Below are 19621 nucleotides of genomic sequence, written 5' to 3'. Positions count from 1 at the left end.
TAAAGGAGATCCCATCTCTATGCTTGTAGATCTGCTCACCCTGTCTCTAAAGGAGATCCCATGATCTCTATGCTTGTAGATCTGCTCACCCTGTCTCTAAAGGAGATCCCATCTCTATGCTTGTAGATCTGCTCACCCTGTCTCTAAAGGAGATCCCATCTCTATGCTTGTAGATCTGCTCACCCTGTCTCTAAAGGAGATCCCATCTCTATGCTTGTAGATCTGCTCACCCTGTCTCTAAAGGAGATCCCATCTCTATGCTTGTAGATCTGCTCACCCTGTCTCTAAAGGAGATCCCATCTCTATGCTTGTAGATCTGCTCACCCTGTCTCTAAAGGAGATCCCATCTCTATGCTTGTAGATCTGCTCACCCTGTCTCTAAAGGAGATCCCATCTCTATGCTTGTAGATCTGCTCACCCTGTCTCTAAAGGAGATCCCATCTCTATGCTTGTAGATCTGCTCACCCTGTCTCTAAAGGAGATCCCATCTCTATGCTTGTAGATCTGCTCACCCTGTCTCTAAAGGAGATCCCATCTCTATGCTTGTAGATCTGCTCACCCTGTCTCTAAAGGAGATCCCATCTCTATGCTTGTAGATCTGCTCACCCTGTCTCTAAAGGAGATCCCATCTCTATGCTTGTAGATCTGCTCACCCTGTCTCTAAAGGAGATCCCAGCCAACCAACCGTCTGAGAAAAAACACATTTCGGCCGCTTGTATCCGCTCCGGTTCTGCTCCTATAGTTGCCATTCGAGAGAGAGAGAGAGAGAGAGAGAGAGAGAGAGAGAGACACTGATGTGAATTGTATTATTCCTCGTAATGAGGTGACAGTGATTGCACATTGTTGTGCCTTAATTATGCCAGATCGGAATTGGCTTTTGGATTATAATGAGGAGCCACCCCACCCCCTTTGTGACTCAATTATCTCCCACCTCTAATTCCTGCATCAACGGCCTCCCACGCAACGCACGCACACACACACACACACACACACACACACACACACACACACTCACTCACTCACTCACACACACACACACACACACACACACACACACACACACACACACACACACACACACACACACACACACACACACACACACACACACACACACACACATGCACACACACACACACACACGCACGCAACGCACGCACGCACGAACAAACGCACGCACACTAGACCAGATAGGGTCAGGGCACACACACAAAAACATGTCCACACGCCCACAGTCTTCTTGTACGCCAGGTATAGTCGGTCGCGCTCAATGAGCACTTTTTGCAACACTGCCTACAGTAGGCCTACTGTAGGACAATTATTTCACCTTGTTTGTTTAACTATTAGCCTGCTATTGACCTTACTTGCAGGAGACTGCCTTTGGGGATGCAGTTAGTACTGTAGGACAATTATTTCACCTTTTTTGTTTAAGTGGCACACTTTACTACTTCTTTCGATGGAAATAAGCGAACTAGCATAACACCCCATAGCCTCATTCAATGCAATGCAATTCATTGAGGGCTTATGGTATAGGGAAAATAGCCAATAAGGAGCTTTTGCACAGAAAAAACACCTGGACCTCTTTGGTGGGGACGTAACAACTACAAAGAAAGATAAGAAAGCATTCTAGCATGGAATTCTCCTTTAACTGCAATGTGTGTTCATAATATCCTCCTGAAACAAAAGTTTGTGCACATTATCTACTTTTGTTTGTGTTCAAGAATGTCTTGTTAAATGTAACTATTAGCCTACTATTGACCTTACTTGCAGGAGACTGCCTTTGGGGATGCAGTTAGTACTGTAGGACAATTATTTCACCTTGTTTGTTTATTAGCCTGCTATATTGACCTTACTTGCAGGAGACTGCCTTTGGGGATGGAGTTGAGTACTATAGCTGTAGGACACGTTTTATACATGTTTGTCATTATAACAAACTGTCTTTGTGCCTAATTAATTAATTCTCTGAAGGATGTGCTCCGGTAGCTTCTGTGGGGTCAGTCATTCAGAAGTGTTTCACACATTCACAGATCTGTGTTTACATGCTTTATAGCTCCTGCTAGAGAGTAGATGGCATGTTTATGTAGACATAGCACTCTTTTGTGTTACTGTACCATAGTTTAATATTCTACTGTTAGACAGATGTTAGGTTCTTAGCTTACTTATGATTATTGATGACTATTTTTTATGTATTTGATGTATTACCATGTGTTGAACCTTACTGTAAGTCTCTCTGGATTCAGAGCGTCTGATAAATGACTCCATTGTAAATTGTAGCTGCATGACGACCCTGTCAACCCTTTTACAGTAGAACTGTTACTTCTGTTATGAGCCAGCAGGTGGCAGCATTGGCCCACAGTTCAGTTTGTTGACTGTTCAAGCAATGTTTAATGCAAATCAAAGTGATCGAATAAGTAGTTCTCACATTGTTGAGTGGTGCTGGCCACTCCTATGCGGAGCTGTGTATGTATGTATGTATGTGTACACACGTGCGTGTATGTATGTGTACGTAGCAATGGCTGCATGTCATTATTTGGAGGGGAAATGCTCAGAATTAACAACATTAGTCAAAGTAGCAGAACTACAGTAAAGGCTCACAACATGCCCTTTTCTCATTTATTTGATTGATTGAAAACTATATTTGACAGAAATGCAAACAGCCTGCAGTACAATATACACTTGGTCTAAAAGGGTATGAACATTATGGAGGCTCTTTAACCTAATGCTTCTCAAACATGTTCATGTCGTGGACCCCAAAATGATCCGTTTGTCTGTGGACCCCCGTCTGTGACAGCATAGACCCCAAAATGATCTGTTTGTCTGTGGACCCCCGTCTGTGACAGCATAGACCCCAAAATGATCTGTCTGTGGACCCCCCGTCTGTGACAGCATAGACCCCAGAATGATCTGTTTGTCTGTGGACCCCCGTCTGTGACAGCATAGACCCCAAAATGATCTGTTTGTCTGTGGATCCCCGTCTGTGACAGCATAGACCCCATGAGAGAAGATGTGCATCGTTACAATGTTTCAACACAATTTAAACTTCCAGATTTTATTTCAGATTAATTGTCAAAGCATTATTGAAAATAGTAGATGGAAAGCTGACAACGCTGAGAAGCTTGATGAAAGATAGAGATGAAGGTAAAATAGTTTCTGTAGATTCAGGTAGATCAGAGGACTGGCTATAGCATATCGCTCTTTAAGTACCCGGTTTCTGTTATGACATCCTGCAATCAAAATAAAACCCCTTTAAATGCACCTAACAAGATCTGATTTACTGTCAACACACCACCACGCGTTGGAAAGAGCTTCATTCACACCGTATCCCTCAATGGCATCCTTTTGTTGGAAAAGTTGCCTTTACAATCACTAAGACTAAGACTAAACCACAAAGACTAAGACTAAAAGACTAAGACTAGACTAGACTAAATGATTTTGATATTTCGTCGACTAAGACTAGACTAAACAAAAAATCATTTCAGAAGACTAAAGACTAAATGTGTCTTATTCAAAAGACTAAGACTACACCAAAATATGCTGAAAAAAACAACACTGTCTGTAAGTCTGAGAGTGTAACACATGTAACCATATGGACCCTTACAGGTCCAACACTGGTTATCGAAGCATGCACAAACACACGCACGCACATGTAACCATATGGATCCATACAGATCCAACACTGTTTTTTGTTAATCATCGAATGAAATGTGGAAGGTCGGCAAAAAAAAATCAAAGCAAATACCGGTAATTCAAAATTGTTATTTTTGTGCTTTTGTGTTTCTCTTCTTTATATATTACTTTAAACGAAAAGGACGTGTAAATGACAACACAAAAACGAAGGCACTGGTGTCGTACTTCTGGTTTACCGGAACGGGGTTCAACTCCCTGCAGTGCCCGGCTCAATGTGTTGTATTTACATGGTTCATTGGTGCATGGTCTCAGAGGTCATTGAGCGGTGCGCTATAGTGCATGTTACCCAAATAGTTGAATACACAAAAGCTAAGGCACTGGTACTTCTGGTTTACCGGAACGGGGTTCAACTCCCTGCAGTGCCCTGCTCAATGTGTTGTATTTCCTGGAAAAATTGCGGTGTTGCGGAGGATGAGAAACATTAGCAAATTGCGGATTGTTTAAAGAAAGAATTGGCGTAGTATTGCGGAGGAATTGCGTTGTGTTGCGGAAAAATTGCGTAGGAATTGCGGAAAATTTGCGAAATATTGCGGAGGAATTGCGGAAAATTGCGGAAAAAACGATGGAAATTGCGGAAATTGAAAATTGAGGAAATTGGAAATTGCGGAATTGCGGAAAGCGGAAATTGGAAATTGCGGAAAAATTGCGGAAAATACAACACATTGAGCAGGGCACTGCAGGGAGTGCGGAAATTGCAGAAATGGAAATTGCGGATTTTCTTTTTCATTTTTTTCAAATCCTCAAAAATGATGAAAAACGGCGCGCTATAGTATGCCGTACGATATGGGCTATAGCCAATGGTCCAGTGTCCATGACATCAGAGACAACAGGCTCACTGCTACAATCTAAAATATCTAAAACCACACATAAATACTCCCAGGAAAGTGATCTAAAGCTTCTAAACGTCATTAACATATATTTTTTTGCAAAAAGGGTGAAGTGTCCCTTTAAGACACGCAAAATACAGCCCTTTATGACTAGACTCAAATAGAAATTTTGCTGCCAAAAACAACACTGCTTTGTGTGCGTGTACACCTGTAAAAAAAAAAATGAAGAGTGTAAAGTGATGCCCAATTGACAGTAAGTACAGTAGACAGTTTCCACTGTGTTTACAGAGAACAGTAGCACCTTTTTAATGAACGTTGCTCACATGGAAAGACAGGGGGAAAAAATAAAATTATAATAATAATAATAATAACACTTCATCAGTAGATTGTCGATCATTTACATTCACATGAAAATGTTTACAGTACATAAATGCATTCAATTCATAAATGGAAATAACCGATGGACCAATAAACGTCGAGGGGCATGCGCGTGGCTTTGGTAAACGTGTGCCGTTTCAGACATTAAACAACCCATTCTGGGGCGGGAACCCCTTTTGGTGTTAGCATTATGTCATGCTTTAGCTAGTGGAAAAAAGCAGACCTACAAGCTCGTAGCGCGCCACCGAGTGGCGCGCTACGAGCTTGTAGGTCTGCTATTTTTGAAAAATCAAAGCAACGACTGACACAGAAACATAGGCTTTTTCAGAAAACTGTCAGGATGTAGAAGACATTTTTAGTTAACAATCTTTGAGTTAACAATCTTGGAAGACAACATTGACATGAATCAGTTTGGGAACCACTTGTTTAAGTGGTATAAAAGTCAATCAGATCACACACACACACACACACACACACACACACACACAGTCACACACACACACACACACAGGCACATTGGCATTCTGATTGGTCAAGCAACAAGGTCACTCTAAAACAATTCTAAAGGCTAAAATAAAGTTCATAATTAAAAAGGCAGGTCTGTGTTCTTTAAAATAGTATATATATATATTTTTTTTGCACAAACTTATTAAGCAATGTTCATGCTGCACATTATTGTATTTGGCAGAACAGATAATCAAAGTGCTTTTCCCAGTCAGTCCCGGGTCCAACAGAACCAACCACAGGGAAGGTCAGGTCCAACAGAACCAACCACAGGGAAGGTCAGGTCCAACAGAACCAACCACAGGGAAGGTCAGGTCCAACAGAACCAACCACAGGGAAGGTCAGGTCCAACAGAACCAACCACAGGGAAGGTCAGGTCCAACAGAACCAACCACAGGGAAGGTCAGGTCCAACAGAACCAACCACAGGGAAGGTCAGGTCCAACAGAACCAACCACAGGGAAGGTCAGGTCCAACAGAACCAACCACAGGGAAGGTCAGGTCCAACAGAACCAACCACAGGGAAGGTCAGGTCCAACAGAACCAACCACAGGGAAGGTCAGGTCCAACAGAACCAACCACAGGGAAGGTCAGGTCCAACAGAACCAACCACAGGGAGGTCAGACTTTTAGAATAAAACCTTTCAAGCCTTTTATAGTACCAGCTGGGGAGGTGCACAGAGTGTGGGCTGAAACCCCGTAAGAGGGCACTTGTTTTGGACAAACATATAGCGAAAATAGCAGATCTATAGCTATAGCTCGCTTGAGAGCTTGTAGATCAGCTATTTTCAGGCGGGGCAACCCAGCTGTATTTATCTACTGGAGATGCGGTTGTGGTCGACATGATTTGGAAACAAATGCTGCCTTCCATCCGACATGGCATGGAGGGGAAAGGAAAGGAGTGGCGTTTTGCATTTTTGATACCCATTTTGGGCGGGGCGCCCCTTTCGGTGTTAGCGTTATGTTGTGCTTTAGCTATTGAAAAATAGCAGACCTATACAAGCTCGTAGCGCGCCACCGAGTGGCGCGCTACGAGCTTGTAGGTCTGCCGTTTTTGAAAGAAATCGAAGAACGTCTGACATTAGAAACATAGGCTTTTTCAGAAAACTGTCAGGATGTAGAAGAACATTTATAGAATCTGATCTTAGGTCAGAATGGGTTAATAAGCCAATGAGCATGTGGACTAATGCATCCGTAATGCACTTTAGTAGTTGCTGGTGTGCACACCATACTTAACCCATTCTGACCCGAGATCAGATTCTAAAAATGTCTTCTACATCCTGACAGTTTTCTGAAAAAAAGCTATGTTTCTATGTCAGTCGCTCTTCGATTTTTCGAGCTTGTATAGGTCTGCTATTTTTGAAAAATCAAAGAACGACTGACATAGAAACGTAGCTTTTTCAGAAAACTGTAGAAGGATGTAGAAGAACATTTTTTTAGAATCTGATCTCAGGTCAGAATGGGTCAATGATATTATCGTCCGCTTGCTTCCTTTTTTCTTCTCAGCAGTGCAAACCTCTCTTGGAACGAAAGCCAGACTTCCAATAAAAACACTGACACAGTCTTTGTTTCCAACTCCACTCCACCATATGGACCTCTTCCAAACCCTGCCGTTGTTACTCCTAAACCTCAAAAAGGCACTTCGATAGAGCACCGAAGTCCTGACGTATAACTCGCTCATCCCTTCGATTCCCCTGGTTCTAAAGTCCTGACGTAACTCGCTCATCCCGACGATTCCCCTGGTTCGCGGAAGTAATTTCTCTATGGAGAATAACATGGGGTGATCATAATATAGTCTACTATAAGCGTTGTGGTCCAAAAATAAACAAGCTGTCTCGGCGTTATTGTTAGGGAGGTGTGTCTCTGTATCGTTTGCAACAGTCAGTCACTCCTATATGATACAGTCTGCTTCTAGCGAAAATCTAACTAATTCAGCAGCAGTAACATTAGCGTTTTCTCTCAGTCAGTTGATTCTTCATATCCATATGAGTGAAGCGGCCGGGATGACATGTTTATTTTTCAAACACAGTTCTTATATGAAGCGATCTAAAAATCCTCCTATGGCGATTTCAACGCAACTAAAAAAAAATACATGAACCTGGGGACTGACGCCCTCTACTGGAAATGACGTCAGACTTCGGCGCTCTATAGAGACCTGTGGAAGCATTATTTAATATTATGGAACGTCCGTTTCCACCATTGAGGACATGGGGGTCGTTAAGGCACGCCAAAAACCTCTCGAGGTCCAGAATGAGTGCATTGTGGGAATGAACTGGGAATGTTGGAGTGGGTGAACTGGGAATGTTGGAGTGGGTGAAGTGGGAATGTTGGAGTGGGTGAAGTGGGAATGTTGGAGTGGGTGAAATGGGAATGTTGGAGTGGGTGAAATGGGAATGTTGGAGTGGGTGAAATGGGAATGTGGAGTGGGTGAAATGGGAATGTGGAGTGATGAACTGGGAATGTGGAGTGGGTGAACTGGGAATGTTGGAGTGGGTGAAATGGGAATGTGGAGTGGTGAAATGGGAATCAGACCTGTCCATATCTCTCTCTCTATCTCTCTCATGTAGTACCCTGGGCAGAATTTATTTTCGGGTTTATGTCTCCGGTCTGGAACGGATGGCATCGTTACGTCATGACTACAACATGACGTAGCGATATCATCCTGATGACTACAAAACAATGACTACAACATGACGTAACCATATCATCCTGATGACTACAAAACAATGACTACAACATGACGTAACCATATCATCCTGATGACTACAAAACAATGACTACAACATGACGTAACCATATCAACCTGATGACTACAAAACCATGACTACAACATGACGTAACCATATCAACCTGATGACTACAAAACAATGACTACAACATGACGTAACCATATCATCCTGACGACTACAAAACAATGACGTAACCATATCATCCTGACGACTACAAAACAATGACTACAACATGACGTAACCATATCATCCTGACGACTACAAAACAATGACTACAACATGACGTAACCATATCAACCTGACGACTACAAAACAATGACTACAACATGACGTAACCATATCATCCTGACGACTACAAAACAATGACTACAACATGACGTAGCGATAGCGTCCGTTCCAGACCGGTTCACCAGCGAGGTCACTCATGCAGGGATGAGAAAGATAGCAGCGGTCAGTCAGGCCAGGTCAGTCATTGTGAAGCTGCAGGGTGAACTTTCCCCCATAGTAACATTAGGTAAACATTTTAATCTCAATAATAATAATAATAATAATAATAATAAAACAATATTAAAAATCACACTTGTGTGAAGTGAGGGGTGCCTTTTGGGGGGAGGGGGCACCCACTACGTCATAGTAAAAAGTCCATAGACTTGGCTGCGAGGGACACTCACAGAGCCAGGAGGAGTTGGAGGGGCTAGCGCCCCTCAAAATAATAAAATAATAATAATACTCATCATCATTTGAGGAGGGGGGGGGGGGGCACACTTTCGTCAGCTCATACTGTAGGTAGGGGTGGGGGGGGGGGGGGGGGAAACAATGATATATCGCGATTTTTAAAGCCACAATATCAATAATCGAATCGCCAAGTTCAGAATCATTTTTTTTTCTTCTTCTATATTTATGTATTTATTTTTTGCATGCCAGGAGGACTGAGTGACACCATCTGGCTGTGTAGGATGGAACTTTTTTCATGGTCTAAATTGTAGATTTAGACTGTTCTAGAATCGTTTGATAAAAATTTTCTAGTAAAATACAAGCTAAGAAACTTCGGGAAGGGAAAAATCTCAAACTAATCGCAAATATCGAAACGCAACCTTTAAGAATCGCAATATATGAATGGAATCGGCACCCTGGGTATATCGATATGGTGTCGAATGGGGAGGTAAGTTCAAAACTAGCTCTGGTCCATAGCCTCCTACTGCTTCTAGCATTCTGCCCTGCATGCAGTAGAAGGCTATGGGACTTTAGCTCTGCTCCATAGCCTCCTACTGCTTCTAGCATTCTGCCCTGCATGCAGTAGAAGGCTATGGGACTTTCGGTTTTGAATCTCAAATGGAAATCAGACCAGCCTCTCGTCTTCAGCGCAGGAAGGTTCCTCGCCCTCTCAAGAGGCCGAGTGGAATAGTAAGAGAGTGGCGACACTCTTTGATCTCGCCGCAAAGGCGGGGTGCTAGTATGGGCTATAGTTCCACACATTGGAACTATCCCATTGAGACAAAGCTGGGGTGTCTATGTATGGGCTATAGTTCCACACATTGGAACTATCCCATTGAGACAAAGCTGGGGTGTCTATGTATGGGCTATAGTTCCACACATTGGAACTATCCCATTGAGACAAAGCTGGGGTGTCTATGTATGGGCTATAGTTCCACACATTGGAACTATCCCATTGAGATAGAATGAGCACTTCCTCATTCCATCGTTACAACGGGAGTCAACGCTAGACAGTGTCGCCACTCTCTCACTAGATTACTCTGCTCAGAGGTCGGTGGTGGTGATGATGTCAGAGGTCAGAGGTCGGTGATGGTGATGGCAGAGGTCGGTGGTGGTGATGATGTCAGAGGTCGGTGGGGATGATGTCAGAGGTCAGTGGTGGCGACGTCAGAGGTCAGTGGTGGCGACGTCAGAGGTCGGTGTTGGGGATGATGTCAGAGGTCGGTGGGGATGATGTCAGAGGTCGGTGGTGATGATGATGTCATAGGTCGGTGGTGGTGGTGACGTCAGAGGTCAGAGGTCGGTGGTGATGACGGGCGTGACCCCGTGTATGAGCAGCGTGGGGCCCAGGCCGCGCGTCAGCAGGTCCAGCTGGCGCAGGTAGGAGGCGTAGCGCCGCGTGTCGGCGGGAGGCCGCGGCAGGTACAGGAAGCGCACGGCCGGCGGCGGGAAGGCCTGCTCCAGGATCAGCCGGTTGACGGCCGACAGGTACTCGTCGGAGAGGCGCGTGGCGTTGGAGGGGAAGCTGTTCACGTAGTCCTCCTCCTCCTCCTCCTCCTCCTCCTCCTCCTCCCCCTAGGGGGCGGCGTCACAGTTATTACATATTCTACAACAGGTCGTTAACCCATTCTGACCTGAGATCAGATTCGTACGAGGTTTCCCACTGGACACACACACTGGTCTGATTAACCCATTCTGACCCGAGATCAGATTCTAAAAATGTCAGTCGTTCTTCGATTTTTCAAAAAAATAGCAGACCTACAAGCTCGTAGCGCGCCACTCGGTGGCGCGCTATGAGCTTGTAGATCTGCTATTTTTCAATAGCTAAAGCATGACATGATGCTATAACACCGAAAGGGGTTCCCGTTCAGAATGGGTTAAGAGGAAGCAACTTCCTTAAAAACTTGAAAGTTGTTGCGTGCATTTAAAAAAAATCACACACCCAAGATGTATTTATACTTCACATATCACGTCGACCTTTTGTCATATCTTCCCTGGGCACGTTTTCATTACGACGCAGAGTCGTAATGAAATTTCTATTCATGGCGTTCCAATTTCCAATGCCAAACAGGACCCCCAGAGTTATCTGTAATTTGGCTGCCAAAACCCATCCATGAAGCAAAGATTTGACTTAAAAACGTTCGCTAATATATATTAAAACAATTCAAGAATATAAGATCATATAAGATCACACTTTTCCTGGGCTGTGTGTGCTCCAGTTCCTGTCGATTTGATCCAATGAAAGCCAATGAAACTGGTCAGATGACCAATGATATCCAATGAAATCAACAGGAACTGGAGCACACACAGCCCAGGAAAAGTGTGGATATATATATATATATATATATATATATATACAGTATTATATACCTGCTCATAGATCTTCTTCTTCTTCTTGGCCTCCTCGGCCACCTTGCTGCCTTGGCGCTGCCAGTGCAGCGCCACCTGCTGGTCCCAGGGCACGGTGTAGATGTTGGCCTTGATGCGAAGCTCCTTCAGCAGGAGGCCCAGCTTGTCCTCCGAGCCGCGCAGGCTCCGCCCCTCCTCCACGCACAGGTACAGGCGGATGCGCGCCTTGCGCCAGTCACGCACCTGGGGAGGGAGGGAGGGGAGGGGCCGTAAGACCAGGGACCAGGCCATTTTGTTTTTGCCACGGCTGATTCGGTCTGGTTTATTAACCAGGCTACCACCCACCCACCCACCCACCCACCCACCCACCCACCCAGCCACCCACCCAGCCACACACATAGCTCCGTAAGGGAGTGGTTGCACCACTCCTCCTCCCTACCATGTTGAGGATGCAGTGTGTTTCCTACCATGTTGAGGATGCAGTGTGTTTCCCTACCATGTTGAGGATGCAGTGTGTTTCCTACCATGTTGAGGATGCAGTGTGTTCCCTACCATGTTGAGGATGCAGTGTGTTTCCTACCATGTTGAGGATGCAGTGTGTTTCCTACCATGTTGAGGATGCAGTGTGTTCCCTACCATGTTGAGGATGCAGTGTGTTTCCCTACCATGTTGAGGATGCAGTGTGTTTCCTACCATGTTGAGGATGCAGTGTGTTCCCTACCATGTTGAGGATGCAGTGTGTTCCCTACCATGTTGAGGATGCAGTGTGTTTCCTACCATGTTGAGGATGCAGTGTGTTTCCCTACCATGTTGAGGATGCAGTGTGTTCCCTACCATGTTGAGGATGCAGTGTGTTTCCTACCATGTTGAGGATGCAGTGTGTTTCCTACCATGTTGAGGATGCAGTGTGTTTCCCTACCATGTTGAGGATGCAGTGTGTTTCCTACCATGTTGAGGATGCAGTGTGTTTCCTACCATGTTGAGGATGCAGTGTGTTTCCTACCATGTTGAGGATGCAGTGTGTTTCCTACCATGTTGAGGATGCAGTGTGTTTCCCTACCATGTTGAGGATGCAGTGTGTTTCCCTACCATGTTGAGGATGCAGTGTGTTTCCTACCATGTTGAGGATGCAGTGTGTTTCCCTACCATGTTGAGGATGCAGTGTGTTTCCCTACCATGTTGAGGATGCAGTGTGTTTCCTACCATGTTGAGGATGCAGTGTGTTTTCTACCATGTTGAGGATGCAGTGTGTTTCCCTACCATGTTGAGGATGCAGTGTGTTTCCTACCATGTTGAGGATGCAGTGTGTTTCCTACCATGTTGAGGATGCAGTGTGTTTCCTACCATGTTGAGGATGCAGTGTGTTTCCCTACCATGTTGAGGATGCAGTGTGTTTCCTACCATGTTGAGGATGCAGTGTGTTTCCCTACCATGTTGAGGATGCAGTGTGTTTCCTACCATGTTGAGGATGCAGTGTGTTTCCCTACCATGTTGATGATGCAGTGTGTTTCCTACCATGTTGAGGATGCAGTGTGTTTCCTACCATGTTGAGGATGCAGTGTGTTTCCTACCATGTTGAGGATGCAGTGTGTTTCCCTACCATGTTGAGGATGCAGTGTGTTTCCCTACCATGTTGAGGATGCAGTGTGTTTCCTACCATGTTGAGGATGCAGTGTGTTTCCTACCATGTTGAGGATGCAGTGTGTTTCCTACCATGTTGAGGATGCAGTGTGTTTCCCTACCATGTTGAGGATGCAGGCCAGCTGCAGCAGGAACAGCGAGCAGGTGTCCACGTAGCTGCAGCTGTCGGGCCGCAGCAGGTTGACGGGCCACACGTCCACGTAGACGCGCGCCGCGCCGCGCCGCCCCCCCGCCCCCCCGGAGAGCGCCTTGGCGCGCTCGAAGCCGCAGAAGTAGCGCGCCAGCGCCACGTTCTTCAGCATCTTGACGGCGTCGGCGATCACCGCCACGTACTCCTGCGGCGCCAGGCACTTGTCATCTTTGGCGCCGCGCACGGCCGGGAAGTGGAACAGAGGCGCGCTGGCCTCGGGGTCCCCCGGGGGGGAGGGGTGGTGGTCCCACCAGTGCGGCGTGGCGTGCGTGGCGGGCGAGCACAGCGACGGGTCCAGCAGCGTGTCCTCGGGGCTGCAGTCGTCGTAGAAGCCCAGGACCAGGGTGTTGGGGCGCATCCCACCTGGAGGAGGGGGGGAGACGTTTAACTCTTTAATATGAGGAACCCTAACCCTATCCCACCTGGAGGACGGACGGACAGGGGGAAGACGTTTAATAACCCATTCTGACCTGAGATCAGATTCACACGAGGTTTCCACTGGACACACACACACACACTGGTCTGATTAACCCATTCTGACCTGAGATCAGATTCTAAAAATGTCAGTGGTTCTTCGATTTTTGAAAAATAGCAGATCTACAAGCTCATAGCGCGCCACCGAGTGGCGCGCTATGAGCTTGTAGATCTGCTGTTTTTTCAATACCTAAAGCATAACATGATGCTATAACACCAAAATGGGTTCCCGTTCAGAATGGGTTAAAGGACCTATAACATCAAATTCAACTTTTTTTCAATTTATTTTGTGTTTTTGGGGCTCCCCATATGTCTTTTCTATCCCCACAAATAACCAATTTTGAACCATTAGGCTTTCATATCATATCGGGTGTTTTAATGGAAATTGCTCGATTGATTTTGTCCTCATCGTGATGTCATCAATGTCACCCTACTTTGTATAATTCCTCCTCTTCTTCAGTCCCAAATGTGCATTTCCACTTTGTTTACAATGTCCACCATTGTTGATTTTCCAAAGCTGGCATCGAATGGAAACGAGCCTGGTTTTTATCTAGCATCAGTATTCCAATGACTCAAATATTAAATAATCTTGCATATCAGCGCCCCCACCACCTCAGGACATTGTGGTACTGCAGCCAAAACTGCTTTCAAAGTCCAGAAAGAAAGAAATGACAAGGGCTGGTTATATCAGAGTGGGTGATTGAGGCTCAAACCATTAAGAAATAACTTTGAGGGACACATGGACAATATGATATTAAATATTTAAAGCCGTTTTAAAATGCATGTTATTTGCGCTTTAACTCATTTAATATGAGGAACACCCCAAAAAAAGACATGTTTGTGCTCAGCCAATATCTTTGCTTCTGGGGGAGGATTAACCCATTCTGACCGGGAACCCGTTTTGGTGTCAGCATCATGTCATGCTTTATCTATTGAAAAATAGCAGATCTACAAGCTCATAGCGCGCCACCGAGTGGCGCGCTACGAGCTTGTAGGTCTGCTATTTTTGAAAAATCGAAGAACGACTGACATTTTTAGAATCTGATCTCGGGTCAGAATGGGGTTAATCGGACCAGTGTGTGTCCAGTGGAAACCTCGTATGAATCTGATCTCAGGTCAGAATGGGTTAAGTGTAGTCCAGTGGTTCATAAAGTGTGGTGTGGTGTGGTGTGGTCCGGGGAACCCCCCCCCTAAAGAAATATCTCATTCTTTCCTCTCTGTAGATTACATGTTTTACCTTGATGCGTTATATTTTATTTTGTGTGTTTGTTGTTGTATTGTTTATTTCTGTTTTCTGTGCAGTCTGTGTTTTTATTTCTTTACTGCACAGCTGCCCCCCCCTTTGACAACTTGTAGATTTATGTACTGTTCTTTATGAACTTTTAATCTGTTTAAACCAATGACCTCTCTTCCTTCAGGAAAGGATTCCATATAAGCCTTCTGGCTTCTTCCTTTCCTTGCATTGTATTTTTGTTTCTTTGATATGTTATTGTCTATTTTTTGTACTATATGCTAAATAAATAAACCTAAACCTAAACCCCCCCTCCCGCCCCCCCAGGGTCCCGTGCTGTCAGAACCCACGCTGGGTGTGGCGTGGATACTGACCCAGTCCGGAGATGAAGAGCAGGTGCTGGACTCCGTGGCGCACCGAGTCGGCCAGCGTCAGGTTGACGAAGGCCTTGATGTTCAGGTGGTCGACCAGCGACAGCCAGGAGTCGTACTGAGACTGCAGCGGGTCCGACGGCAGCGTGTCTACAGGGACGGGCAGGGATGATTTATTGATCACTTTGATCACCTTATCCATCACCTTATCGACCATGTGTCTACAGGGACAGGCAGGGATGGAGGTTGTTAATGATTTATTGATCACTTTGATCACCTTATCGATCAGTTGTCTGCAGGGACAGGTAGGGATGGAGGTCGTTAATGATTTATTGATCACCTTATCGATCACCTTATCGATCAGTTGTCTACAGGGACGGGTAGGGATGGAGGTCGTTAATGATTTATTGATCACCTTATCGATCACCTTATCGATCACGTGTCTACAGGGACAGGTAGGGATGGAGGTCGTTAATAATTTATTGATCACCTTATTGATCAGTTGTCTGCAGGGACAGGCAGGGATGGAGGTCGTTAATGATTTATTGATCACTTTGACCACCTTATCGATCACCTTATCGATCACTTACTGAGGTCTCCCAGCTGAACGTGTCCCAGGACGTAGAGGCCACTCTTCTTGATGTCGTTGATGAAGGTGACCAGCCCGACGCTGCTGCGCGGGTTGGACACCATGAGGAGGACCTGCGGCCGCCAGAACTTCACGTGGTCCTTCCTCACGTCCAGCATCAGGAGGTACTTACGCACCTGTTGTGGGTGCAGAAAAAAAATATATATTATGTCACAATCCCTATGAATTGAACACTGTTCTGTGTGTGTGCGTGTGTGTGCGTGTGTGCGTGCGTCCATCCAAGGTACAGTACATCGCACGCCAATCAGATTCCCATTTGCATTATGACAATGAGTTCAATTCTGCTCGTGTTATTTATCGAAGCTTTTAATGATGCACGAAATGCGTCCATGCGCGTGATTGGGTGCAACACATGATGGCCCGCACGTTGTGCCGGTCAGACACGCGTGTTCATTCACATGACGCCCCGCATGACGCCCCGCACGGGACCAGGAAATAGTTTGAGAACGACTGACGCAGAAACAGAAACACGGGAGGGGAAAGGAACTGGTTGGAATAACGTGTTCCTTCCACGCGCTATACGTCCAACCAGGGAAACTCCCCCCTGTCAGGTGTAAAGGAGCAACTTGGACACTCAGGCATGAAGGAAGCATGAGTTCAAGTCCGTTGCTCTCCCCTTGTCCCCCATATATGGGGACTAGGTTGGTCTCCCCTTGTCCCCCATATATGGGGACTAGGTTGGTCTCCCCTTGTCCCCCATATAAGGGGACTAGGTTGGTCTCCCCTTGTCCCCCATATATGGGGACTAGGTTGCTCTCCCCTTGTCCCCCATATATGGGGACTAGGTTGCTCTCCCCTTGTCCCCCACATATGGGGACTAGGTTGGTCTCCCCTTGTCCCCCATATATGGGGACTAGGTTGGTCTCCCCTTGTCCCCCATATATGGGGACTAGGTTGGTGGAGGGTGTGTAGAGCCCAGGATCACATTAGATGATTGACACAGGGGTGAAAAATGAGTTACAAAATCGTGGGATAAAAAATATATAAAAAAAAAAAGAAACAGAAACACGCTGTTCATTCATGCAACCTGCTGCTGGTTATTGTGGAATTGTTAGATTACTAATAATCATAGGCTATAGTATAATTATTATATCTCAAAGGTCAATTTGAGGTTTTGAGTATAGAGGGTTCAAGAGATTAAAATGTAATAGCCTATCGTTCATCAATTAATGTTACCAACATATAAATAGAAAAGAAACAAATAAACAAAACAAAAATTACAGGTCACACTTGTAGTGCTGTCAAACAAGTCTATGTCTAGTTTAATCTGCAACAGTTTTATAATATAATTGCCTATGTATAGTGGGGGTCCCTACTTGATCTCTCACTCTCAGCTAAGTGGTCCTTGCCTTGATGTTGAAAAACATTGAAGACCCTGGCCTGCATGTATTATTAACGTTATAAATACATAGCAGATGTACAAGCTCACAACGCGTCTCATCCACGCCCGCTGTGAGCTTGTGGATCTGCAATTCTAGGCGTGCGACACCGTCTTGCTGCAGAATATAAATAAGGCTTCTATCCCAGAGAACAGCAGGGGAAAGCTGGACAGTGGAAAGTTGGGAAACGATTGTAAACGACTTTAAACGCAAGCAGTACACCCAGCTGTGGCGTTGTTGTTGTTGTACACGTGTGTGCAGACTGCAGAAGCTTTCTTTAATTACAAATTGATAATGATCGCGACGCAGATTTGCGTCGGATAATCAGCAAGCACAGCTGTGGAGTGTGGCTCATTACCAGCAGTCCAGCACGCAGCGCTACAGTGAAAAGTCAACTGATCGACGGACAAAGCTACTCGGAACAGCTATTTTATAAAGCTAAAGAGTAAAGGTGGTGCTTCTCGTTTAATGCGTGGGGCTCACTTCTGTTAGTCGCGGGTGCTCTTTATAGTCTGAGTCTGTTTGTCGTCTCAATTTTTTCCGATACACAGTGAATGAACCGATTCACTCGCATCGCGCACGTCATAATCGATACGTATCGATACGTATCGATTATTTTCCACATGCCTAGTGTGCATGTGCATGTGTGTGTGTGTGTGTGTGTGTGCGTGTGTGTGTGTGCGTGTGTACCTGGTGGAGGACGTGGGGCTCAGGTAGTGGTGTGTGTGTGTGTGTGTGTGTGTGCGTGCGTGCGTGCGTGCGTGCGTGTGTGTGTGTGTGTGTGTGTGTGTGTGTGTGAACCTGGTGGAAGATGAGGGCCTGGCTGATGTAGCCCCAGGACGAGGTGGGGCTCAGGTAGTGGATGACCAGCAGCAGTAACAACATGAAGGCGATGCTGGCCGAGGCGTAGATGGCGTTGATGAGGAACATCATGACGGCACAGCCCACGATGCCCAGCACGCACGTGTGCCACGTGAAGTAGCGGAACGTCGGCCTGGGGGGGGGGGGGGGGGTAGGGTACAGGGGGGAAATTAAAAAACGTCAGTGCACTGTGCCTACACATGTGTACCTTACATTGAGGACTATTTGAGGATAACCTTTACACGGTTTGGGTTGTCCGCTCATAGACTGCGTGTGGAAATGGGAAGATGGAGAGCCGTATACCACCTGAACAGCGGTTTTGCCAACGTGAGACTGGTTTACAAAACGAACAGCACATACTGGTGTGTTCCTCCGACCTCACACAAGATATCAGAGAGAGATATGGACATGAGGGCATTGATTTGAGCTCACTCTTTGTGGGCACTAACAGAGAGACTTTGCATAATTATGCTACATGCCTGTCACGTGTGGAGCAATAGAAAGCTCCTGTTGTAAAGGGTTTCTGTATTGTGTATTGTGTATTGTATATTTTAATGTATTGTACCTTTTTTAAGTTTTTGATTCATGGGTTTTTTATTTTTGTTTGGACCCAATGTTTTATACATTTGTGTCAATAAAGTAACTAACTGACTAACTAGGCACAGTGCAAGGAATAAATGCATTCGCCATGTATCCGAAGGAAGTCTGATCCAATCACTGTTAGATTATCTCCAGTTTAATCCTGAGTTTAAGTTTTGTTGTGTTCAAGATCTGATTTTAGGCATGTTTAAGCCTCCAGGAAAATCCGTGTTGAGGTTCTTAATCCACTGTTTTTCATTAAAACGTCTTTGTCCTAAAAACTGTCCAGTTAGGATTGTGTTGAAGTCCAGCGCATTTTAGGGCTTCAATGCCGTGAGCCATGAAATGTTGCACAAATCTTGTGGTTGTCTTTTTGGCATTGTTAATATTGTATCTGTGTCGTCCCAGCCTTGTAGCTATTGTTTTACCCGTTTCTCCCACCTATTGTAAACCACATTTTTCACATGTGATTAAATAAATGCAGTTGCTGGTTCTGGCTGTTATTTGTTGTTTAATCTCTAAGACGCGTTTTGTGGTTCTATTTTTTACTAATTGTTTGGGTTTGAAGTATTCTGGTCCCTGGCGTGCTGGTGTGTTGATTTCTTTTAGCTTGCTGTGTACTAGATAATCTTTAAGGTTTTTATTTTTTCTGTAGGCCGATATAATTTTATAATCTTTTAGAAGATCGTCCGTTCGGTTCTCAAGACAGGAGACATTACCTTTCAACCAGTGTTGTTTTCCTCGACTAAAACCAAGACGAAAAGTGTTCGTCGACTACCTTTTTTCACTGACAGAAACAAATGGTTCAAATTAAAACTGAAGTAAAATTAAGCTACGATGACTTAAAGGTAGAGTCAGTGATTTCACTTAATTCAAATATCACTTATTTTTTTGTTTTGTTGTGATAATCCTCTCTACTATAGAGTGTGCTGACCATATAAGGAGTTCCTCCCTGTCCCCAGTTAACCCCTGGGGGTCAAAAAAACCTTAGGTTTTGTTTTTGTTCTCTATCCTGATTGGATGAAAGCTTGGGTCCCAAGGCAAAAACGAAACCTAAGGG

The 19621-nt window shown here is 45.2% G+C and overlaps 1 protein-coding gene across 1 annotated transcript in view; it reads right to left on the bottom strand.

Moving 5' to 3' along the window:
* Positions 1-5326: 5326 nt before the first annotated feature.
* The window catches only part of LOC308321247 (solute carrier family 12 member 9), a gene marked incomplete at its 5' end in the record, with an annotated part of 69580 nt that continues 55285 nt past the window's right edge, over positions 5327-19621 (bottom strand). The window contains 6 exons of the mRNA XM_080772086.1: positions 5327-10397; positions 11196-11429; positions 12929-13380; positions 15097-15243; positions 15684-15858; positions 17923-18115. Coding sequence (XP_080628212.1) covers positions 10131-10397; positions 11196-11429; positions 12929-13380; positions 15097-15243; positions 15684-15858; positions 17923-18115 — 1468 coding nt within the window. The 3' untranslated portion in view covers positions 5327-10130. The remainder of the gene's footprint in view (positions 10398-11195; positions 11430-12928; positions 13381-15096; positions 15244-15683; positions 15859-17922; positions 18116-19621) is intronic.

Source organism: Protomyctophum bolini (assembly GCF_963924005.1).
Source record: "Protomyctophum bolini genome assembly, chromosome: 9".
Taxonomy (NCBI): Eukaryota; Metazoa; Chordata; class Actinopteri; order Myctophiformes; family Myctophidae; genus Protomyctophum; species Protomyctophum bolini.
This window is presented reverse-complemented; position numbering and strand designations above follow the sequence as displayed.